The 26279-nt window shown below is 40.4% G+C and overlaps 1 protein-coding gene across 7 annotated transcripts in view; it reads left to right on the forward strand.

The window, feature by feature from the left end:
* The first annotated feature begins 6149 nt into the window (after positions 1-6149).
* Positions 6150-26279, forward strand: part of CACNA1G (calcium voltage-gated channel subunit alpha1 G) — a 141689-nt gene continuing 121559 nt past the window's right edge. For all 7 annotated transcript variants that reach the window (XM_075177930.1, XM_075177936.1, XM_075177933.1 and 4 more), the window contains exons 1-4: positions 6150-6274; positions 10083-10216; positions 23518-23615; positions 24895-25054. In XM_075177930.1, coding sequence (XP_075034031.1) covers positions 6182-6274; positions 10083-10216; positions 23518-23615; positions 24895-25054 — 485 coding nt within the window. In that variant the 5' untranslated portion in view covers positions 6150-6181. The remainder of the gene's footprint in view (positions 6275-10082; positions 10217-23517; positions 23616-24894; positions 25055-26279) is intronic.

The following is a 26279-nucleotide window of genomic DNA, read 5'->3' on the forward strand; positions in this document are numbered from 1 at the left end:
AGAAATGTTTGGTTATAGACTTCCAATGCATGGGGCTACAGCACAGGAATGGGGACAAAGGCGGCATGATAATTGACACTTTCTAGTGCAGTCGTCCACTGTAATAAATAAATGGGTCACACGAGTTGCAATTGCAAACTGCCTCCCCCAAGAGACGTGGATGGTCTTTCTTACATTTAACATAATTTATGACTGTAGGATTTGAACCCAGAGCTGCTGTTGCCAAAAACCACATCTCTACTGACTGGGGTGTCTTAGCTGTTGGACAGCTCCTTTCCTAGCCCATTATGATTAATATTAACTATTAAGCTTTTCTGGCTACGCCTCCTGACAGTCGCCTCTTCTTCCTCTGTTCCAGATTATTGTGCTTCTGCCTATAATACACCTGGTTGCTACACACTTTTGCTGCATTTTGCGACGTTCTGGTTGTTTGTCTGTGTACAGAATTTTGTAACTGACTTTCATATTGATTTAACGATCTGTGTACAGCATCTGTCTCGCTTCTGACTACATTGCATGTTACCATTTATAGGGGTATATTTACTAAACTGCGGGTTTGAAAAAGTGGATATGTTGCCTATAGCAACCAATCAGATTCTAGCTGTCATTTATTTAGTACATTCTACAAAATGACAGCTAGAATCTGATTGGTTGCTACAGGCAACATCTCCACTTTTTCAAACCCTCAGTTTAGTAAATGTACCCAATGTACTCTGGTAGTACTCTTCTCCATTGCCTGGCACACCAATAGGGGCGACCGCCCAGGACGCTACGCTGAAGGGGGGCACAGTTTATGAGGACTAAGGGGGCAACATTTTTCTCTCTCATCCCAGGCGCTAAAATTTTAAGTTACGGTTCTACAGCATTCTACCTGCCACTCACTGCCTGGAAGCTCGCAATGCCAGGTAGAGTTTGAACTATAGTTTGTCGGCCTGTCTTCCAATACATGTCTTGGAATAATCTTTTCTATGACTTTGGTGCATGCTGCCTTTAATTTTGGGTCAGGAACCCTTTACATTGTCTTGTTATAATAATGTGCAAAAGTTTTAGGCAGGTGTGGGAAAAAAATGCTGCAAAGTAAGAATGCTTTCAAAACGGGGCACTATTTAGCCCCCGTTCTTCGTGGAGGGGAGGGGTTTCTGGAGAACCAGAAACCCCCCCCCCTGCCTGCGCCCCTGGGGATGAGTGATGTGAGGATGCTGAGGTTACTGTTTGTTTTATTCTTGAAATGAAGGGTAATGTTCAGCCCTATATATTTCTGCTGTATTGGGTTGCCCATCAAGCACTTTGCCAGTTCACATTATTTTACAATTCTCTTTTACTCTGAATGTGACTGTTGTCGTATCTGCATCTATATAGAGCTGTCCTGTGTACACTGAGCTACTAACCCCTTTATTATTATCAAAAACTGCAAAACTGACCAGATATATATGTTTATTTGTGGATTTATTCTATTAGGATCTACTTATATTTTTGGGACTGTTGTTTTGCAATAGTTATTCTTACAGACTATAGGTGGTTTTAGAGACTATATGAAACCACTGACACGTGTGTCCTTTATGTTATGTGCTGAATCCAGATGTTATTGAGTTAGATGTAGAGAACTGTTTGCAACATTTCCATCACATCTACCCTTTATATGGGAATATAGATATTTTGGGACTTTTTTGGTTCTGTATTGATCTTATTATTACGTAGCCCTGCTTTCTACATGCTGCAGCACTGTATTGAGGTCAAGATGTTAAATAGACCCCTGTATAAGTGCTGATATATCATCATCATCATCATTTATTTATATAGCGCCACTAATTCTGCGGTGCTGTACAGAGAACCTATTCACATCAGTCCCTGCCCCACTGAAGCTTACTGTCTAAATTCCCTGATATAGACACACACTCACAGACAGACAGACAGACAGAGAGGGAGACAGACAGAGAGGGAGAGACTAGTGTCAATTTTTGATAGCAGCCAATTAACCTACCTGTATGTTTTTGGAGTGTGGGAGGAAATCGGAGCACCAGGAGGAAACCCACGCAAACACGGGGAGAACATACAAACTCCACACAGATATGGCCATGGCTGGGAATCGAGCTCATGACCCCAGTGCTGTGAGGCAGAAGTGCTAACCACTAGGCCACTGTGCTGCCCCACATATATATATATATACTCTTATTTGTGATATTTGTCATCTATTATTATGTGTATAGTGGATGCTAAGTATATTGTTTTAAGAGTAGTTTGATCCATGGATACATTTTTTATGTAGTTTTATATTTTTTCTGACATTTAGGGGCATATTCAATTGTTGTTTTTCTGCGGCGCGGAAAAACAACTACAAGTAATACGGTAAATCTAGCTGAATTTCAGCGCAGGGAGCTGCGAGCTGAAATCCAGTGAGTATTTTACCGTATTAACACTTTTTCCGTGCACGATTACCGTAATAACGGTAATCGTGCGCGGACCGCAGGATTTTCGACAATCCCGCCGACAATTGAATATGCCCCTTAGCGTGGTCCCTTTCCTTGTTTTTGGTAACTTGTCATTACTAGCCTAAATGGTAAATGAATATTACATAAATGATACCCCCCTCCCCCTTAGTGGCTGCCTACGATTCTTTGGCAGCTGCCCACACCCTCTCTGACAGATGGTCACACCCCCTCTGGCAGCTGGCCATACCCCTTTAGCAATGTGCCAACACTTTGCGGCAGTGAACACACTATTTCCTGGACTCTTACGGTTGTGTTTTCCCGGCGGGCTCTTGAATATTAACTTATAGAGAGCAAGAACAGATACTAAACATTACATTCTCTGTATTGAGAAATATAAGCAAAAATGATAAGATTCATTAAACTTGTCTTCTAATCCACATTCCAGATTACAAACAAGTGAAGTTATTACAACAATTAGTCTCTACCATGTATGCCCTATCATTACACACAGGTACCAGCATGTGAGGATATCACCCTTAGCTGGGATTACAGTTACCCTCTGTGGGATTCAAGTTACTCGGGTAGACCAGAATATATCCAAAATAAGGCTTTATTACAACACCACAAGACGTTCACAAGTTACAGGGTAAATGGTAGCATGTATCCTCCAGCAGCCTCTTGTAGTCAGCACTGCAAAGTAATAATCTCAGTCTCTTTCAGAGTCTTATCCTCCTGCAATATTACCACTACCGATTAGCAAAACAGTGACGGTGTTGCCCAGCCTGGGATACTGGCTCACACAGACCCTGTCCTGGTAGGGTTTCCTCCAGCGGCACCACGATGCCTGGCCCAGAGTCCTTTTCACTGATGTATTGTTCACCAGGATCCTCCAAGCTCGAAAAGCTCCCTTGGTATTCTGTTCTCCTTATATTCTTCGCTGTATACACAGGAAGTAGGGTCAAATGTCTCATACCTCCCCCTTACAGCAGGCGTCTTTCAGTGGACACTTTAGCTGTTAGACATACAGTCTCTGTTACCTTGATTATACAATGGAATGGCTGGACTCAATTAGCTATTTTGGCTGGATGCACTAAATATGGGGTTACAATATTACAGCAGGGAATGACACTGCACTTGTACATGAAACAATAAGACTTTTGACACATTGTATCAGCAGTGTTACGCCATCTGAGTCTGTGATACATTTTGATACAATAACATTTATATTGATACATTTTCCCAATGCTATTTCAGCCAATATATAACTGTGGAGGCACATTGCATATCATCTAGAAGTTCTAACCTCATTACCACTCAGATTACCTGTTGACCTAGCTAATTAACATGGGCTGCCAGCTAGTTAACTCAGACATTGCTCTGATTACAAACCAAATCTAAGCTTCACCTCATAACAATGGACATTTGAGACTAATGGTAATTACATTAGCTAACACAAGCAAAATGACTTCTGCTGTCCTGTTTGTTTCACACACTATGGCAATATTCTTTATATTTCTACTACATACAATATTGCAGGTAATAGCAAGGGCAAAATGTACCTAATAACATGAAATAATAATAAACATAATACACTGATGCTCTGGTATATATACTTATATACTTAGACTGGGCCAAGGATTAAAAAGTACATTACACCCAGGGACGGATTAAGGGAATAAAGGCCCCTGGGCTAAGGGGACCTCCATTCCCCCGTGAGGCCCCCCCTCCCCGTTATCTGAGCCACCCCCCGGTGAGCTGAGCCGCCCCCAAGGTACTTACCTCCTTCTCCTGGCATTGCAGTCCTTCCCCGGCACACTGTACACTCTTTACTGAGGAGATCTCGTGAGAGTGAGACTCACGAGATCTCCTCAGTAAGGAGACTACAGCGCGCCGGGGAAGGACCGCATTTAAAGTGCTCAGCAGCATTGATCGCGGCGCGGGCGCCCCCGACCGATCAATACTGCTGCTGAGCACTTTCAAGGGCCCCATGGATGCCCGGGGCCCCTGGGCTGTAGCCCAGTTAGCCCTAGGGTTAATCCGGCCCTGATTACACCATTAAGAAAACAAGACTGCTATGAATATAAATCTTACAACCACTGACCAAGCCATTTTCAACAACCACTAGTTCAGAGACTACATTGTCTAGTCTCTCTTTGATTTACTTTTTCCTTAGATTACATACATTTATAATATCAACATCTCAATGTTCCACAAAGCGTCTACTGCCATATTCTAAGCTGAAGTACAAAAGGCTGCAGTTAATGATGTCCATGGGTGTATATTTCTTACTCTCATTATACATATTCTCTGCTCATTACTCACTGTGGGGTTCTTCTCATCATCATCATCATCTTATTTTAATTATAATAGGTGTTATGTGTTATTGGAATAACCAGGTGTACTTTCGTGTCTTCCAACAGTATAGTAAATATTTTTTTAACAATGCATTGGGTGACAACAAGCAGCAGAGACCATGCACTGATAGATTAAGGGTTATGCTTTAATTAAGATATTATTGTGGGCAAGCAGTTTTGGCTTAAGACATCCTTGTTGAGCAATAACAAATAGTGGATATTACTATTAGAGATGCTCAGGCTCGGTTCCCCAAGAACCGAACATACCCGAACTTAGCAGATACTGTTGCGCGCCCTCGGATTTGAAAACGAGGCAAAACGTCATTGTTATGTCGTCGGATCTCGCGAGTTTTGGAATCCTTTTTAAGATCCAAACATAGCAGGGGGTGGAAGGGAGGCCGGACCCCCATTTTTCTTTTCTGCCACTTCTGTGTGCCAATGTGTCCTAGATGTACTAGGAACTGCCGTGTGTTTGTGTCATTGCTCTGTCGCTTGCCAACCAGCCAGGTCGCTGCAGTATTTGTCCGAAAGTGTATGAAAATAATATTGTGACCTGAGAGGTGGTCAAAATTGACTGCAAATTACTTGAAATTAGTGTTATTGAGGTTAATAATAATGTAGGAACAAAAAAAGAGCAAAATTATGTGATTTTAGCATATTTTAGGATTTTTTTCTACAAAATCCAAAACCAAAACACACAAGGGCGGTTTTGCCAAAACCAAAACACGAAGCTAATCCAGATCCAAAACCAAACCCAGTTCACGGGGGTTAGTGAGCATCTCTAATTACTATATATAAATAGGTACACTTGATTACTGATAATTATTTTCATTTTTCAAAATTCATTAGAACTTAAACCCTATGAGATGCAGAACATGACCTATAAGAGCACAGTTTGATCTATGATAGCATTGTGTCCAAAATAATGCCATTTGTATATTGATTTTGTATATTTTTTTCAATAATAAATGTAATATGGCTTGTTATGCCGTAGCGATTGCGAGATCATATGTGGCACGGTCCTGTCAGTGGTTTTTCTCTGATAGGAGTATATAATAAGTCGTTAGATCTGTTCTACTCTGCAACAGAATATATAACAACTGGGAACAATTATGGAAGTCACATTTGACAGAATTTCCCATTTGATCTCTTCTTGATTTTGGAGAATAGCTAAAGAATTGAGTTCCAGGCAATAATTTACTACAGGAACCTTGTATTTGACTGTTCTTCCCACTTGCGCTACTGTCACTGGGGATATTCAGGGAACTATTGATCGATGGAACATTTAGGAAACAATGTAATGTTATCAGGTGTTCAGGTTTACTTCAGATTCTTTTCATTCCTTACTGTAAGCTTTCCTTGACTATTGTTTCCTATACCTGGTTTGAACGCTTCAGCATGCTGGTCATCCTCCTGAACTGCGTCACCTTGGGAATGTTCCATCCGTGTGAAGACGTTGCTTGTGACTCCCAGCGCTGCAAAATTCTACAGGTAAACTGAACATTACTAAGATATATTGTTTTAACTGATTTTTTTGGAGTAGAAAGTAGACTTTGTAACGTTCAGTATGTGATTTATAAACATGATGAAACACAATCTTGCTTGTGAATAGATTTGGTTTAGGATCCATGCGGCTATGAGGGTTCCCCGACGCATTTCAAGGTCTGTGCTTACTTTGCAGTATTTTGAGACTATTCTACTCACTTATGCTTATCGTGAGAGTGAAGATACATGTGGCACTTTTGTGCACTTGAACCTTTTCTTTTTGCATTAAGCAAAGTGCATTGCAAAATAATGAGTCCTTCTGCAAAATTGAAAGGGGTGTGCGTCCTTCCGCTAAGAACGCCCCTTAAAAGTGTGCCCTCTCCACCCCTTTATTTTAATTTAATATTCTGACACCACAAAACAAAATCTCATTGGGGGTATATTTACTAAACTGCGGGTTTGAAAAAGTGGAGATGTTGCCTATAGCAACCAATCAGATTCTAGCTGTCATTTATGTAGTACAAAATGACAGCTAGAATCTGATTGGTTGCTATAGGCAACATCTCCACTTTTTCAAACCCACAGTTTAGTAAATATACCCCGCGGTGTGCCTACTCCATACTCTTCATGGAATGCCCTCACTCTGTCCAACGTCTGCTCCTTGGCAAACTTCTCCATTTTACTTCACAAACCCATATCCTTTAGCAGAGATCTATGGCCACCAGCGCAAATTGAGGTGCATGATGTCACAATTCCTCTGCTGGTTTTCGCTTTTGAGGTCCACTGCATACTAATAAATGTGTATGGTCTGTGAGATTGTGTTGGGTTATTCATGGACCTAATTTGTTATTACCCCCAAAAATACATTATTTATTTGGTACATCAAGTGCACTGTGAACTCTACGGAAAAAAAAAACAGTACACAACAGTAAAACATTTTATTCTATGCAAACACTGGCTGCTATGATCTGAGAAGATAGATGGTGGGTACATGCTGGACACTATAGGGGTAGATTTATTAAAGCTCTTAAAAAGGAAAAGTGGGGATGTTGCCCATAGCAACCAATCAGATTCTAGCTATCATTAATCTATTACCTTCTGGAAAATGAAACTAGAATCTGATTGGTTGCTATGGGCAGATGTATTACAAGGAGGAATGTACAGTATTGTAAGCAAGAGTCAAATTTAAGAGGAAGCAACAGTAGGCATGTTATATGCAACTTGATAGGGTCATTAACCTATTTTTCTATTTAATTTACATATATTAATTATCAATCTAATAGTGCCTTTAACCAGAGAGAAAATTTATTTAACAATCTAAAATATTTGCATATGCTTTAGAGCAGAATCCAAGATATAGAATGTGGACAGATGGTGGAAGAAAGTACTCCTGGCAATGTATGGGTCATAGAAATAATTCTCAGATTGTAATGATATATTTGTCCTGTCAGACTTCAATGAGTCCTGACAAGAAGTATAGAAACAGCCAGACTGTCCCTCCCTGATCTGGGACTAGGCTGCCAGTTCCTGCTAACCAGAGCAGCAGAATACCATGCATGTAAATCACATAATTGGGGTGATTGATCCAAGAATAAAAATGAATGCTGAGGTTAATTTGACAGCTGCCTTCCTTGCAGTTTTGTTTTGTGTTACACCTCAAAAACAGAAAGGGCCTGATTCATTAAGGAAAGGAAAGCAAAAAAAATTAGTAAGTTTGCACCTTGACAAAATCATGTTGCATTGGAGGGGCAGGGGCAAACGCAGGATTTGTAGAGGGGGGTTCCACACAACGCCGCCAGTGGGTGTGACCAGCATGCATGGGGGCGTAGCTATAATTTTAGACAGTGCTTGGCTTCTCTCCAACTCTTCCTATCCCCATAATATACATGGGAAATGCTGTGTGTACTCCTGTTAGGTGCACGCAGCTCTCCTTTTTCAAGCAGAGCTGTGTGAAACGGGGGCAGGGTCCAGCCACCTCAATTATACAGTGCCCCAGGCTTGGAGTGGGTTTCCAGGCACTAGGAAACCCCCCCTCGGTTTGCCGATGAGGGGGAGGTAAATTTAAAATGTGAGCACAGATTTATAATTGTACAAATAAATCTATCAAGTATTTGTATCTTACAGGAAAAAACAGCCAGTAATTAACTTATGTGCAAAATAATAAACTAATTTGTACCCCTTGCATTGTAACATGGTTTTGTTCAGGGGAAAACTTACTCATTTTTTTTGCCTTACTTTCCTTAATGAATCGGGCCCAAAGAGTTTAAAATGTTGCACTTAGTGAAACTATTTCATCCTCAATGTAAGTATGTTTGCAACTACTGTATATGTATATTAAAATAATAATAACAAGCCGTTTATTTACTGCAAATGTTAATATGACAAATGATAAAGTGTATAACTAGAGCGATCTTTAGCAACCAACTGGAACATCGTCCCAAGCTACCATTATATCATGGACCCACCTTATACATTATTATGGAGTCACTCACGTCTTGCTAAAGATATTGTGAAGTCGTACCGCTGCTTTTGACCGTTTTGTGCCTATTCTTACATAGGCGTACACCTAGGGCCTGATTCATTAGTGATCTTATCTGCTGTTTTTTGCTTATCTTAAGCAAATCCACTCTGTGCATGCTCAAAAAAGGGAGATGAGAAGCAAAATCCACTACGTAAGTGAAGAATTTCTTAAGTTAAGATGAAAATCCATCTTAACTTCACTCTTATCACCCAGTTTCTTCTTAAAATAAGCATCTTAACTTTTGCACAAGATAAGATCACTAATGAATCAGGCCCCTAGTCGTTAACCAATATGATGTCTTTTGCCGAAGAATATGCAATTGTTGCATCGGATTAAGTGGCAGAATAGCTAGAATGAGATTACTTTTCCAGATGGGATGTAGAACATACCAGATAAAGAGGTAATATTGCATATATGAAGATGTTATTATTTGGATGGCTGTAATTACATGTTACATGTTGGACTAAACCCTAAACAGCATGTTGTTTGAGATATATATCAGAAGCAGGTCTAAAATACCCTGGATATTTTCAGGCCTTTTGTTTCTAGCTATTTTGCCTAACAGTGGCGGCAATTTAGTTTTGAAATCATCATCATCATCAGCAATTTATATAGCGCCACTAATTCCGCAGAGCTGTACAGAGAATTCACTCATATCAGCCCCTTCCCCATTGGAGCTTACAGTCTAAATTCTCTAACATACACACACACACAGACTAGGGTCAATTTGATAACAGCCAATTAGCCTACCAGTATGTTTTTGGAGTGTGGGAGGAAACCGGAGCACCCGGTGGGAACCCACGCAAACACAGGGAGAACATACAAACTCCACACAGATAAGGCCATAGTCGGGAATCGAACTCATTACCCCAGTGCTGTGAGGCAGAAGTGCTAACCACTGAGCCACCGTGCTGCCCCAAATCACCATACATTGTCGGCGGTTTGAGTTTTGACCCTCCAAACAGCTAGATTATACATCTGGTGATTTTGGAAGTTCTACGGCTTCATATCCACCAAAAAAAAAACCTCAGTGTTGTACGTTTCTTTCTTAGTAAAGTCTGTAGTGTATAAAGGAATGGTTTGGACATATATATACTATATTATATACAAATTCTATAGTGTTTTGCTGTGTCTTTCATGTGCCATTTCCTGCACCCTTTTTATTTTTGTAAAATAAAACTAAGGGACAATTCTCCCAGGACTACTGATATAAAAGACTTAAATGTGTTAATTGGTTCTTATCAGCTATTACATTTTATGTTTCTTACTAAACGATCCTCTACCTTTATGCAGGGATTTGATGACTTCATTTTTGCATTTTTTGCTGTGGAAATGATTATCAAAATGTTTGCTCTGGGAATATGCGGAAAGAACTGCTATCTGGGAGATACCTGGAACCGTTTAGATTTTTTTATCGTTATCGCGGGGTAAGTGATATTGTTATTATTACCATATCTGTATTACGCAGGTAATGTACCTTTTTTTTTTAATCCTGATTTTTGTTAATGACCTTTTACAGAATTTTATAAAATAGAGATAGGATCTGGAATAAATAATTAGCTATTTAAAGTTGTGCTCCAGACAGGTGAAATCTCACAGGATCAGACGCATAAGAATTTTCTACTAACAAAAACAATTATGGAAGAATACAATTGAAACACTGGGATAGTAAAACTTCTTCAAGCCCCGCTAGTATCTGTGCATTTATGTAGATCAGTGATTCTAAACCAGGTTTGCTGATGAGTAACAAGGAAATACAAAGACAAACGTTGAAAATAATTCCTAAATTGACAAGTGAGGCTTTTAGGTCGAACGCACTTAAAGGGCGACAGGGTTTGTAACAGACTGAACACTTACATTTTAAGGGTTAACATCAGGCTGGGCCCGACCAATGGTAGCTCTTGTGGGAGGGTCCTGGGTTTGATATAGGTGACTGCATTTCCTGGTTTTCTTCACTCTTCAGCACGAGATCCCACCCACCCACTCCATAGTTATGGTAGTTTACGTTATACGGTTTGCGGTAGGAAGGCACTGCGTTCAGCGGCTGATTAGTTAGGCGCTAGTGTTTGTTGGCCACAGGTCACTGTCCCCGTAGAGGCACCAGTAACTCCTTGGTCCTTCGGTGAGGAGGGTCCCTGTTCTGCTCGGTGAGGGAGGGCAGCGTGAGTGTAGAAGGGGGGCAGTCACTCTGACGCCAATTCAGCGCATGATAGTTTTGGGATGAGATCCCCTTATTATTGGATGTACGGCGGTTTCGCCAGTTCCCACGTTATCTGGTTATATCAGCTTGGGAGCTGTCCCGCAGGGCCCTTTCTCCACCCCCACAGGTTAGTTAAAAGTAATATAAATAATAAAATATGTCCTCCATTTTTTCCCAAACTTATACATGACTCTGTGTTTATTTGATATAGATGGTTAAGAATTTTAAGGTTGTTGTGAAGGTTAGGGGGACATACAGGGTGAGCCCTTTATACGTATAATATTCCGTATGCAATGCACATTCTATATTAACTATAATTTAATTGTCAATTACACAAATGACCTCAAATTAACTTTCATTTTGAAACATAAATATGTTTTTCTGTGATTTTTTATTTTTATTTATTACAATATTTTAACATTGATATGTTGTGGAAAGTATAATCTGTGTGGACAGGTTGTGAACCACTGGCATAGATACGTCTAAATTGAATTTAGATTGTGCTGAAAATTAAAAATGTATGTTTTATTAATTGTAGGTGTATTGATATTATTGAATTATCTGCATATGAATAGTGTAACTGTAACAAAGTTGGGGAGAATACAAGCAGAGGAGGAGATTTTCATATAAGGAACACAGAATAGCGACTACAGACTTCTCTCAAATAACCAAGATAAGAGACTCTGCATTAAAGCACAAAACAGATATATCAAACGTGGATCTTAAAGAGAACTGTGCCCTATCTAACTATGCTATACTATGTAAAAACAAATACATCCCAATTATTACACACTACAGATTTTTCACCCGATTATTGTGCCAATCACACGATAAACGACTGATAGGTCAGATATTGTGTGTACGCTCCAATAATCGTGTTTTATTGTACCAAAGCACATCATATTGGTTTATTTGATTTTATAACCGGACTAAAAATCTCTATAAACGATGGAACGATGTTGTGCCAATTCTGCAGTGTGTAAGCACTCAGGACCGGCAGTGTAGGCAGATCTCCATAGAGTTTACAGAGTCATGATCTTTTTAGCCGATGGTTATGAGATACTTGCCAACTTTTCCTTGTTGGTTTCAGGGAGATCCCGGGGGAGGTGGGCGTGTGGGGGCGGGGCATCACAAATTGCATCATTTTGGCCCTGCCCCCTAAACGATTGTCACAATTTTGGCCAAATACAGTAGGGGACAGGGCTAAGATGAAGCAATATTTGCGTCATTAAGCACCCCATCAATTATCTATTGCGGGGACGAGAACCGGGAGGTTGCCGTGCTCTCCCGGGAGGTCTCCCATAAATGCGGGAGTCTCCCAGACATTCCGGGAGAGTAGGCAACTATGTTTAAAGAAAAGCAGCTAATCAATCTCTAGAGACTGAAGTGTCTTTTACATTTCTGTCTCCATTACTGAAGTCATGTTGTCTTACTTGTGAGTCTTTGATTAAATCTTGGTCTCCATGAAAATGGCCACCTCCATAGGCATCAATACATGGACATAGGACACAATTTCTGAACTGTGTCATCATGCCACAGATGGCGAAGCCAATTACGTCTTGTACTGGCTCAGCATCAGGGAGAATGTCAGACTCTTCAGGGAGTGAGGGAGATCACCCCTATTCAGGGAGTCTCCCTGATATTCAGGAAGAGTTGGCAAGCATGGGTTATGACAGATAAAGAGCACAGATCTGAAGGTAAGTCGTGTAATACGTGTATAGTGTGTACACATGAATTAGCATGCTAATCGGGACTTTCAGCTTCAGAAACATATTAAAAACAAGTGTTTAGTTAACAATTATAAATATTTGAAAAGATTGCATATAGACTCTGGAAAGTAGGCCCTGATTTTAATATTAGAGCTGTACGGTGTTACATTATTTTTAATTGCGGTGTTATATATGATGCTTGGGTTGGGTCATACACTGCTTAATGCACATAATTATCCAGAAAATAATCTACTGAGCAATTTCATGGTGATTTTCTGGTTCACAGGTAAACTACGGCAAGAAAAAGTGATAAGTCTGATGTTTTCATTTTATGGTAACTTTGCTGTATCTTGAAAGAAAAATAAGCAATCTAATAGTGAGGTTTCTATTTGTAACCCCTGATTGTCACATACCACACTGCTAACATTTATTTCTGCTTTAGACCTTCACTGGTACCATTAGAATGTATTATAATTGATGCTAATAACATAGACAAGGCAAATCTAAAGCAACGTTGACATACAGTCACATTTTTAGATTTTTGCTCCCCAGCAAAATGTTCTAACTATGCAAATTTAATACAGATTCTGTTTTGTTCTACAAGCTGTTCCAAAAAAATCAATTATATGTAGCGGTTTTACAAACCTGATCGCAAAACCATTGACAGGACATGTTTGATGGACATACTTGACGAAACAGAAGCTAGTCCTGAACTCGCTAGGCCTTCACTATTATTGAAAGTTTTCATCATAGGTGAGGTTTAAAAACAGAAATAATCCATTAAACACAGAAAGACCACGCATTAATCTAGAACAGACATGAAAAGTACAGACACTTCTATCGTTACATTTTTCCTGCCAAAAGGATGTATGGTTTTAGCAGTTTTTATCTGCAACGTCTAGAAACACATTCAAGTAGAAAAAAATATATTCTCAGACAAACTGAATTATAGCTCTTATTTCCTGTTCTTTCAATGTGTTTAAGTAGTGTTAGCAGGCCCATGAATTTCTGACGGTGATGCTGCCAGATGTCAAGTAAGCAAATGCAATGCCATTTTTTTCGGGACTTCCCCTATTAGTGAGTCCTTAAGGTCCCAGGACTGAAAGGGTAGTCCCACATCACTGCATTGCTTTCATTTTTTTAGGCTAATTATTAAGGTAGCTCATACTTGCCAACTCTCCCGGAATGTCCGGGAGATTCCCGCATTTTGCGAGAGTCTCCCGGACTCCCAGGTGAGTGTGGCAATCTCCCGAATTCTGCCCACTTCACTAGGAAGTGCCCCACTTCCTAGTGAAGTGGGCAGAATTAGATCCCAAACGCCGCGATTCCCGGTGACAAGGGGCGGGGGCCAAAATGACGCGATTTTGACTGCCCCGCCTCCCTCACGCCCAAGTCCACTGGCTGGCTCCCGGAAGGGAGCTGAAGAAGGTTGGTAAGTATGAGGTAGCTTTGCATAAAATGCAGTGCACGCTGTCTAACACATAAAAATAATAAAAAATAAATAAAAAATAAAGAGCTGTGGTAATGCCATGCCGAGTGATCGGGTATGCAGCCACGCTGTGCCACTGGTCTCCATCGGCAACAGTGAGAAAAGGGCCAAGTATAGAAGTTAGAATTTAGCACAAGTAGAGACCGTTGCTCCCAACAAGAAGACTGGAGCTAAAGTTAAATTCTCATTTCTCCCAATACTCAGACTGTTTGACCAATTTGTGGTGTGTATCAAAGAAACATAGTAGTGATCTTGGGCCTGATTCATTAAGGATCTTAACTTGAGAAACTTCTTATTTCAGTCTCCTGGATAAAACCATGTTACAATGCAAGGGGTGCAAATTAGTATTCTGTTTTGCACATAAGTTAAATACTGACTGTTTTTTCATGTAGCACACACATATAAACTTTAAAGTTCAGTGTACAAATAAGCTATCAAGTATTTGTGTGCTACATGAAAAAACAGTCAGTATTTAACTTATGTGCAAAACAGAATACTAATTTGCACCCCTTGCATTGTAACATGGTTTTGTCCAGGAGACTGAAATAAGAAGTTTCTCAAGTTAAGATCCTTAATGAATCAGACCCCTTGTTTGCAAACAAATAACATATCTTCTTATCCCTGGATTATTTCATATGTATCCACCTCCGTAAAACGATGCCCTAACTAACTCGTACCTTGCTCTCCACAGTGGCTTTCTTAATTGTACCCGTTTCTTTAGCGAATGATAAACTATGAGAAGTAAACATTTGTTAATTTATTTCAGGGAACCCAGAGAAGCCACTGATTTAGTTATTTACTAGCAAACTGCAAATATTTGGTAACCCATTAGCAAGCACACTTTGTGTTTCCCTAATGTATGTGCTGGGCGTTAGGTCTTCCACGATAGAGAGAGAGACACTACTTCGGGGCTGGCACTAGCGTTAAGCGAACCTAGGCCCCGATGGTTAGGGGCAGCCTAAAACACTGAATAAGTGACATAATGTCACCCATCTAGTGTTTGTAATGGCTTGCATTGCCCCACACAGAATGTTGGTGGCTGATAAAGAGGAGATAGGAGATACACTGAGGAGAAACAGAGGATTCCGCCCTCACCAAGTGCCTGTTAGGGTAAGAACCAGCAGTGCACGCAGAACTTGCCCTGGCCCTGGACTTACTGTTTAAGTAGGGCTGGTCAGGCATAGTATTTGTTTTCTAATATTTTCTGCTATGTTGTCCGTCCCCCATCCTGTCCTATAGTGAGCTACATTGATCTGGGTGCTAACTTGTACTAGATAAACACAAGCTAATTGCTGATTGGTCGCTGCATTTCAGTGCACATTTTATAATTCCATTATCTGATAACATATTTTTCTCATAAATTATATCTCAAACATACTTTATTTGATAATCTCCTGAAACTTTTATATTTGTGAATGCTACTCATAGATCTTTCATACAAGGCAACCTATATTTTAGTTGCGCTCGCCCTTTAATGTTTCATGTTGACGGGATTAGCAGTACTTAACAACTAAATACATTTAGTTTTGCACCGTAATAACCAATTCCATCTGCCTACAAGCGGTGGCTATCTCTGTGGGGGTTTGTTATCATAGTGGTTGCCACTTAATTAGCAATACTGAGGAATATAAAAATAAAATACACCCAACTTTATTAGCAATATTTAAGTTGATATGTTAACAAGATGAAGTTTCAGAAAGGGAGAAAATCATTTTGGAATCCTCTGTCTCACTCCATGACCACTTTAGGTGTATCTACGTCGGCTCAGTGGGTGCTAACCACAGACATGAAGAGTGTGTTTTTGGCCCATGTGGCGGAATCTTCCTTTTAACCATTTCTGTAAAGAAATAAAGTATTGTTTTCTTTGCCGTAGGAAAAAAAAAAAAGGAAAATGACATTTTCAGTCCTTACACTTCAAAACCAAAACAGACACCTGGTTTAAATTAAAGTCTGTTTCAGCACATAAGAATCTCCTGGCCGTGGCAAAGAATCCACATAAAAATTCTGCACAGCGCAGCCAAAAGTGTGGTGTTCCTGAGGCATGAGGCATTTTCGGATCTCTTGTTTAACCGACTTGCATGAAGCACACGGGGAGCTGTTTCTAATGAACTGGAATTTCCTGGAAAGGCATCTACGTTTACTCAATGCCTTTAAAGTGCTGGGCCACAGGATGTCTGGAGAGGGAGGGAGTTTGTGAACTATGTACTAAACCAAAAGGTGTCTTCATATTAAAAAAACATGCTTGCATGTAATGGATAATGTGAGCGTTAACGTCAACTATATTTTAATAATTGTAGATTAGCCCTGGAAGCCAAACATAACTCAAAACACAATCCTGCGCAGTTTTGACCCCGACAGTCCTTTTTTTTTTTCGGGTAAACTTTCCACAAAACGTCCTATGTTGATTTTGCCTCCCACGCAATGTTTATTTACTCCCTAAAAAGTTGAATAAGCTGAATCTGTGGCACTCTGCATTGGAGCTGTACGAAAACTACGTCCCAATAGCAACCCGGGACCATGGAATGCTTTCTTTTCTATCAAAATCAAAACCATTGTGTTTATAGAAAGGAAAGCAGGTTGCTAAAGAGAGCACGACAAGGAGCGAACATGCAGATCTCCAATGATAAAACAGCGTTATGCAATATATTTTTTTAATAACCCAAAGGGACAAGTTGACATATAGGGTAATAATGTTCCCAATACAGTACCATTGTTGCTGACTGTCCTTGTAAGAAAAAAAAAGATCAAACAATAGCAAAGTTTAGGTGGTGTATTCAGCACGTGTGTACAGTGAGCATGTGCCAGGCTAATACATACTCAAAAGAGGCATTCGCTCTGCTCTTTTGAGAGCAGATCAAGGGCCTCGGGGGGAGCACAGGGCTCGGAGGTGGGGTCAACTTGGCATTGCTATGCTCCCCCCTCATCTCTGAGCCCTGTAGCCACTGCACTCCCTGTACCCTCTGTAGATCCACCCCTGTAAACAACATTAATGTTTTCATCTATGTATCCTCGGAGAACTTAGTTTAGTTATTGCCAAACCAATATTTCTAAACTTTAAAGACTACACAAGGTGATTCTGGTTCTGGTAACTATAGACCACTATGTGTAATGTCTATAGTGGGAAAGATACTTAAGAGTTTGTTAAGGGACCGTATTCAAGAACATGTTCTTGAAAATAATGTGAAGCAACCACTGATAATGTATAATGAAATTGGATAAAGGGATGTCAGTGGATGTAATATATATACATTTTTCAAAAGCGTGTGACACTCTGCTCCACAGGGGCTTACTGTATAAGTTAAAGACTATTGGACTGAACCTATTGGGTTTCCCCCCCTCATGTGTTCAATGTGGTTTAACAGCAGAATTGTTTAAGGTGTTCCTCCCCACTATGTACCCCTTCAATCCTTCCCCTTTTTATTTTTGTGTCCTTTCCTTACCCCCCCATCCCTTTCTAATTTCTGTACCCCATAATTTATAAAAATACTATTGAAGTTAAAGACTATTGGACTAAAAAATGCAATATGTAATTAGATAGGACATTGGATGAAAGACCAGAGAGTGGTTCATCGTGGGAGACAGTTATAAGTGCCCCAGGGTTCTATCTCTCTGGGTCATTTGCTTTGGTCCTTTCAGGGCATTTCAATGTATGCCTATTCTGCAGTCTGGAGAGACAACGCCACTAGCTAGTCCCACTCCTTGTTGTCTGGAGAGATGAAAGAATCTTTAGAGGTGCACTGTGCACAATAGTCCAACCTCGCCAGAGTCCAATACATAAGCAGTAAGGGTATAAAACCAGATCCAAACAAAATAGAAGCTGTCACGGAGATGCCGCACCGATAAACCAGGAAAGGATTAGCACAAACGACGGCTCTGCCAATTACAAACCTTACTCAGAAATTCACAGAATGGACACGGAATTCTGAGAAAGCTTTAAAGTCAGGCAAAGAATTCACAACCGAGCAAACATGATCACTACTGTGTTTCTTTGATACACACCACAAATGGGGAAAAGGAAGGTTCCCACCAAGTCAGTTAGTGTGCGTCACTTACCATGGCAACAACACAGATTAATTACACACAGACTGAGAAGGAAATGTTGGCTGTAGTCGTCGGATGTGAGAAATTCCATCATCACATTTTTGGTCACTGCGGTTGTAATAGATCAAAATCTCCCTGTCAGCGGCTTCATAATGTCTTCAAAAGATGATGCTGAGATGATAAAAAATATGACTTTACTAGAGCATTCACCACCCAGAAGGGAAGAACAGGAGGAACCAGATTTGGAGGAACAAGTGTACGCCATCATAGTACTGTTTCCAGTGAGCAATGAATGGAAAGTTCTACAACAGGCCACAAGAAAGATAAATTGCTAAAGAAAGTAAGGCTCACAGTCACAATACATGGGGAATGGCCTGTAATGGGGAAAGAAATGCAGAATGGGCATGGCAGGTTTTTAGGATTACATGGGATAAGGAGATTTTGCTCGTTCTAGTTAATTACTACAGAATTTTAACTTGCCAAGCTACATAAACTTACAGCACACACAGTAATACTTCCCGAATGTTTCATTTGAGACGGGACAGTCCCGTTCTGAGAGCACTGCCTGGCCAACCTGCGGATCAGGCCTTTTGTCCCGACTTCAGGGCAGTTTTGAGATGTGCCCTGCTGCCGGGTAAACCTCCACCACCAGTGGCACATACACTGATTGGGTGTTTTTAGGACAGAGGAAGTCAGCTGACTGCCCAGTGCTTCAGAAGAGTTAGACATATTCCTGGGTTGGGACATGTGACTTGAGCATGCCCCCTTCTCATGTTTCGCGGCAGAGAACGTAGTGTCCCATATACATATACTTAAGAGTTGGTAGGCATGGTACAATCACACCCCAATGCAGAACTTGTTAAAATATAGTATGTGTGATTCCTTCCCTCTAAAATGTAAATTCTCACCAGCAGGGTCCTCTCTACCTATTGTCCCACGTCTGTCTACTGTCTGACTCCCTCGTACGTCCTGTCATGTCTTCTGCTGCACTCTGTGAGTTCCGATAGCATTACTCACAATCATCTGTGTTACTTATGTCTATTACCTCATCTATGTGTGACTTGCTGCTGTATCCGGCGCCATGGATTCTGTGGCGCCTTATAAGTGAATAAATTAATAGTAATAATAATAATTACAGACAATGATATGTAATACACTGTGAGTTTGCAAGAAAATGGGGAATCCTACACAACCTCTAATTCATAATTCCGGAATCATGCGGCCTGGCAGAAACATATGTAAGCATTGTCAGGAACATTTTCACCATGGGCAAGAAATAGGTTTTCACCTGCTCAGTTCTATCGAGCAGGAGGAGGATTACAGGAAGACCTCTCAAACCTAGAAAATGGGAAGAGTAAGTATAGCCAACAAAACAGAATAATAATATAACAGAAGCTTTATTTTAAGGGAGTGTTATGAATCCCAGTGTATTTACTAATAGCAACAAAAATGTAAAGCAAAGTGTCTTTATTAAAGTGAATACACAAACAAAAGATGACTCAGATCCACAGGTTTGAACAGGTTTCCTAAAGAGACTGTATAGTAACAATGGCAGGTACTGATATAATACGTTTTACCCCAGTCCAAAAGGCACAAGGCTTTCCAGGAGAGCAGACAGAGTCCAGGGATCAAGCAGTGATCAGACAATAAATCCAAATAGCCAGGTTGAGATGAGGCAAATAAGCGAGGTCCAGAAGTCAGGCAGAAAGATCAGGGCAACAGGCAAAACAGCGTGGTCCAAAGTACAGGTAAATGATTCGGGGTCTCAGGCAAGCAGGCAAGGTCCAAGAAACAGGCAGGGGTCATACACAGAAGGTCAGTCCAGCAGGTATATAACAAAAGAACAGGAGCAGGTAGTAGCAGCCAGGAACAAACGGGATGAACTGCACAGAGCACAGCTTGAGGCAGGTCTTAAAAGCAGTGTGACAGGTGCAGTTCTAATTAATCCTCAGGCAAGAAGATTAACTCCTTCAGGTATGTTGCAGAGTTCAGGAGCAGAACAGCAGCACCTCTGGTGGTATGAGGTACTGCTACTAGGTACAAATGACAGACAGAGTTGTAACAGGGAGGAAGATGTAATATATTTGAATGTAGCTCGTAATTATGTGTTGTTACCAACTTGTTTGTCCCACCACAGTTTCTGCAGTCTGTAAATTCTAGATAGGACGCCCGTACTTTGATATAGTGCAGTCATTTATAGAGCCGGTGGAGGCTGTATTATAAATATCTGACTCTGAAGCCCTGATGTAGTGCAAACAGACACAATACAAAATAGGGGACTTGTTTTAGGATATTTCTCTGGGAATGTACTAATTTTAGGCAGGTTATCCAGAAAAGAATTATGGAAAAAAGTTGTATCTTCTATTTTTCTTCAATTAAGTTTATATAATCCTAAAAAAAAATTAAAACAATGTAACCAAAAGAAAGTCCTGTCTATTATGAACAAAAAAGTAATTTAAGACCTTTGGCTACCTGTGGAGAAGGTGCCTAGGAGTCTAAGCGGGGGTACTAGAGTAACAATGATCTAGTTGACTACACATGAAAAGTTTGATAGTATTATATCTGCAAACGCTAATTGTTTAACCCAGACACCTGGTTCTCCCTTATCCCTGTTTAAACAGTTCACCTGTTGACATTTAAGAACAACCTGTCAAACTTCTATAACAAGTAACATAAATACTTATGCCATGCAATAACATATGTTGTCCGAACACATAGGAACAACAAATGACCATAAACTGTAAGGTAGCGAAACAATGACAGTTATACAGACGGAATAAGCAGAAGAATTTATTAGTTTGAATGAGATGAACATCAGCATACACTCTGGTTTGTGGGTGCACTTTGGTTTGTGCGTACACTCTGGTTTGTGGGTGCACTTTGGTTTGTGCGTACACTCTGGTGTGTGTGTACACTCTGGTGTGTGCGTACACTCTGGTTTGTGGGTATGCTCTGGTGTGTGTGTACACTCTGGTTTGTAGGTACACTCTGGTGTGTGCATACACTTTGGTTTGTGAGTACAGTCTGGTGTGTGCGTACACTCTGGTTTGTGGGTATGCTCTGGTGTTTGCATACGCTATGGTGTGTGCGTACACTTTGGTTTGTGAGTACACTCTGGTGTGTGTGTACACTCTGGTTTGTAGGTACACTCTGGTGTGTGCATACACTCTGGTTTGGGGTACAGTTTGGTGTGTTACACTCTGGTTTGTGGGCACACTGGCCCTTTAAGGCCCAAAAAAATAAAACCAAAAATGATTCCTACCTCTACTAGGGGACTGATTAAACAAATAATATCTCTATAATAAACTGGCCAGATATAATGGTCACAAAGAATAAATCAGTCCCTTTACATTCCACAAACCATCCAGTGTGGCCTGGGGGACACTGTGAACTCTCAGGATATGTAAAAGCAGGGTTCTCAATCCTGAGTCAATCTGCTAAATGACCTGGGAGCCAGGCTTTATACCTAGCAGCTTGATTGATTGATCACACCTAGAATTGTTTGCTTCATTTAACTCCATATGTGCCAGAACATTGTAAGTTCCAGTCCCCTGCCACCTATCTGCTCTGTGCATTGCATTGTATAGGCCAATATTAATGATAGTCATTATATTTGAAGCAGTGCGTACTAATTATTACAACAGAATTACATTACACGGGAATAGCCAAAGTTGGCAGTTTGCACTTTATATTTTTTCTAAAATGGAAATTCACCTAATCAAGACTGAGGGTGTTAAACGGACCATTTAGTGACATGTGGATCATTAGCTGAAATCCACAATAAGTCAGTTTTTACTTCCATACCCCCCAGGGGTGACACTCTTCTCAGCAGGAACATTTTAAAGGAAAAAAATGCATGTAGCCCAGTGACCCAGCCCAAGGTAGCCTATTATGTGACCAGACCAGGGGGCAGATGCCCCCAAGCTCAGCCAGCCCCTGTACCCCAATCCTGTATTTTGCAGTATTCCAATCTGTATTCTGAGTATTTCAGGTCTCTTTACCTGTCTTGGCTTACAGCTGAAGGAGTAGAGGCTGGATAGGACTCTGTCTCAGTAATAAGTTAAACAATACGTTTAATATATGTAATAGCATATCAGCAGGCAGCTTAAACAAGTGTTACAAGCTATAACAAACAGATCTGACTATAAAGCAGGACGGAGCTGGGGGCTGTAGGTAAAGTCTAGGAGGGCCGCGTGTGGCCCATCACTGACCTACAGAGTAACCCAAGAGCAATTGAAATTGCCTGCAGCATGTTCCAGCGTTGTATTTGAGGCCGCTATACACTATAAAGAGTGGTAAACCTAATCCCAAATCACCATCCAGCATTGAACCTGTTACTGTATAGCGCATACTTACCTACTTGCTTTGTCCGGGAGAGGGGCGTGCCTGGAGGGCGGGAGGAGGGAGGGGGGCGGGACGCGGGCAATCGCGTCATTTTGGCCCCGCCCCCGCGACAGAAATGCCCTTTTGTCATTTTGGGGTGCCAGGTGCGAGATGAGGGAGATTTGCCAGCTCTCCCGGGAGTCCGTGAGCCGAATTTCGGGAGTCTCCCGGACATTCCGGAAGAGTTGGCAAATATGGTATAGCGTGATCAATATACATAAAAATAGATTTGAATAATGGGTAAAATTAACGCGCTCCAGAGTGAGTGTAAACCGTGTTAAAATCACTCACCGCGGTGTTAAAAACATTACCGCTGAGAATTGAACTCCCCCCATTGTGAATCTGTTGACATCGCATAGCCCATGCAGTTGGATTTCTCCATAATGTTAATGTAAATCACCAAACCGTTTTCTTGTATTTGCAATACCATCGCTAACCACATGGTTTGTTTTAGAGTCATTATGAATAAAATTGATTCTGCATCGAGTTATACAAGGTATTAAAGCATATGACCATAGTGTGGTACCAATAGGTGAAAGCAATGTGTACAATTATAATCACAAACTGTCACAGTACCCATCTGTACCAGTAATGTAGATATCTGTGTAGACAGGTCTGTGCCCATTAAGGAAACAGAGACCCCAAGTCTGGAAACAACATCTATGAAGAAATAATATAATCAAAACATTTAGCTGATCAGCATCTGGGTCCATATGTAATATAATAAGAAAAAAATGATTATGTGCTAAAAAATAATTACAAATATAGCAATAATAAGTAATGCCATGCATAAAGTGTCATGTTGCCTTTGGGGCATTTTTTAATCGGAAGCACTAGTATTCTTAGCCCACGACAAGCAGGAATGAAGAATTCTATGATGTGGCTGATATCTATTCTTATATTTAGGATGCTTGAATATTCCCTGGATCTTCAGAATGTCAGCTTCTCTGCCGTGCGCACCGTCAGAGTGTTACGTCCACTGCGAGCCATTAACCGCGTGCCAAGTAAGTCCCTTTAAAATGAAACTACCAGGGTTAGAACAACATAGGCATACATATGCCGTGTATGACGGAATGCGTTTACACTTCGTACTGTGTTATGTGTTTTCCAAAGCAGACATTACTGTTGATTTCAGTATAGAGTGTAACATTGGGCCTGATTCATTAAGGATCTTAACTTGAGAAACTTCTTGTTTCAGTCTCCTGGACAAAACCATGTTTCAATGCAAGGGGTGCAAATTAGTATTCTGTTTTGCACATAAGTTAAATACTGACTGTTTTTTCATGTAGCACACAAATACTTGATAGCTTATTTGTACATTGAAATTTAAAGTTGATATTTGTGTGCTACATGAAAAAACAGTCAGTATTTAACTTATGTGCAAAACAGAACACTAATTTGCACCCCTTGCATTGTAACATGGTTTTGTCCAGGAGACTGAAATAAGAAGTTTCTCAAGTTAAGATCCTTAATGAATCCGGTCCAGTGTCCTGATACAAGAGATTATATCTATAAAACCTCATTTAATAAAATAAGTTTACGTGATGCCCCTATATTTGTCTGGAGAAAAGTATAATGTTTCTGCTGTTTACTCTAAGCTGATCAATCTATAGTAAATATCTTCCGTGATGGGTTACCCTAAACAGCAGATTTCCAGTACAGTGTTTCAGTATGAAGCAGTCAATAGTTTAGGCTTCTAACTCTTCCTCTTTTGTTAGATGAAAATGAGAATATATTATAGTAATTTTAAACTATTGCTCAATTTAATGATAGGGAAATAACTGTAATGTTGTACAACTAGTCAGAAAAGGAGACAAGATACAACCAAACAGCTGCTCTGGTTTTGCTTCAATATTATATTAAAAAAACGTTGTGCCTGATTCACTAGTGATCTTATCTGCCGTTTTTTGCTTATCTTAAGCAAATCCACTCTGTGTATGCTCAGAAAAGGGAGATAAGAAACAAAATCCACTGCGTAAGTGAAGAATTTCTTAAGTTAAGATAAAAAAAAACATCTTAACTTCACTCTTATCTCCCCATTTCTTCTTAAAAATAATCTTAACTTTTGCACAAGATAAGATCACTAAGGAATCAGGCCCGTTGTCCCAAATTAGGTGTAACGTGCAACAGAACAAGTCATAATACCAGCACAATGGCAGCTTGAGTGCTAGTCCGGATGTATAATTAATATTAAATATATAAGCACCAAAAGCACAGGTTTGGCAGAATAGGCGGCTGGTAATGGTACATTGGTCAGACAAATGCAGCTTGTTGTATCTCCAGGTATGCGGATACTCGTCACCTTGCTGTTGGACACCCTGCCGATGTTGGGCAATGTCCTCCTCCTCTGCTTCTTTGTCTTCTTCATTTTTGGGATTGTGGGTGTGCAGCTCTGGGCCGGTCTGCTGAGAAACCGCTGCTTCCTCACGGAAAACTTCAGCCTGTAAGTTGACATAAAAAATGGAATAAATATTGTAAGAAAGGATGTTCTTGATAGTTGGCTATTAAGCATCTAGGAGCTAGATTTACTAAGCTGCGGGTTTGAAAAAGTGGGGATGTTGCCTATAGCAACCAATCAGATTCTAGCTTTCATTTTGTAGAAAGCACTAAATAAATGAAAGCTAGAATCTGATTGGTTGCTATAGGCAACATCCCCACTTTTTCAAACCCGCAGCTTAGTAAATCTATCCCTAGGTGTTCCTCTGACTGTAATTTTGCTATACAATCTATGTTAGCGGATCATATGGGCTTTGTTAGGAAATGTAACAGTGCCACAAGGTGCACAGCATTCAGAAACACCATAGGACATGGAAATATATAGATTTCTGAAGGAAATAAAGGCGGCTCACTGACGAATCAGCAAACCGAGGGGGGGGATATGATACGTGGAGCCAGGCCAGGGGTAGGTTTAACAGGGCGTTCCAAGGGAAATTCACGGTAGTCACAGTCATATATTTTCTCCCATGGACAAAAATTTTAAAAAAAATTATGTAAAAAAAATAATGATTTTGTGATACAAGATATTCTAATTAGTGTCAATGAGCGGGGAGTGCGCATGTTTTGTCAGAAGAATCTTTTTACTCGGGTATGTTAATAATCAGTCGCTACTTCCAATGAGATGCATATGAATCGGCGCCTTTAAAAAAAATGTTACACTTTGTAAATGACCCCCAAGGCAGTTGGCTAGTTTTAATGTCATAACACAAGGGGGTATATTTACTAAACTGCGGGTTTGAAAAAGTAGAGATGTTGCCTATGGCAACCAATCAGATTCTAGCTGTCATTTTGTAGAATGCATTTACTAAATGAAAGCTAGAATCTGATTGGTTGCTATAGGCAACATCTCCACTTTTCCAAACCCGCAGTTTAGTGCATCTAGCCCAAGGTGTATGTGATTTTTTTTAAAAGTTATTAAATTAAAGTTGACTATGGGGAGAAAGTGAACCCAAGTAATCCCTCCTGCCAGGTAGAGGTGACTCCAATTGAGGCCACCGGGAGAAGTTTAAAAAGAAAACTGTCTGGGAAGGTTGTAGGTGGTCCTGATGGGACGACTGTATTGGCTTTGTGTACAGTATCCAGGCGGATTGTACGTAACACCTAAAAAATGTGTTCAAATAGGACTTATTATACTAGAAATTGAGTTTAGGACAAACAGCTACCTCTAAACA

Source organism: Mixophyes fleayi, chromosome 6 (genome assembly GCF_038048845.1).
Source record: "Mixophyes fleayi isolate aMixFle1 chromosome 6, aMixFle1.hap1, whole genome shotgun sequence".
Taxonomy (NCBI): Eukaryota; Metazoa; Chordata; class Amphibia; order Anura; family Limnodynastidae; genus Mixophyes; species Mixophyes fleayi.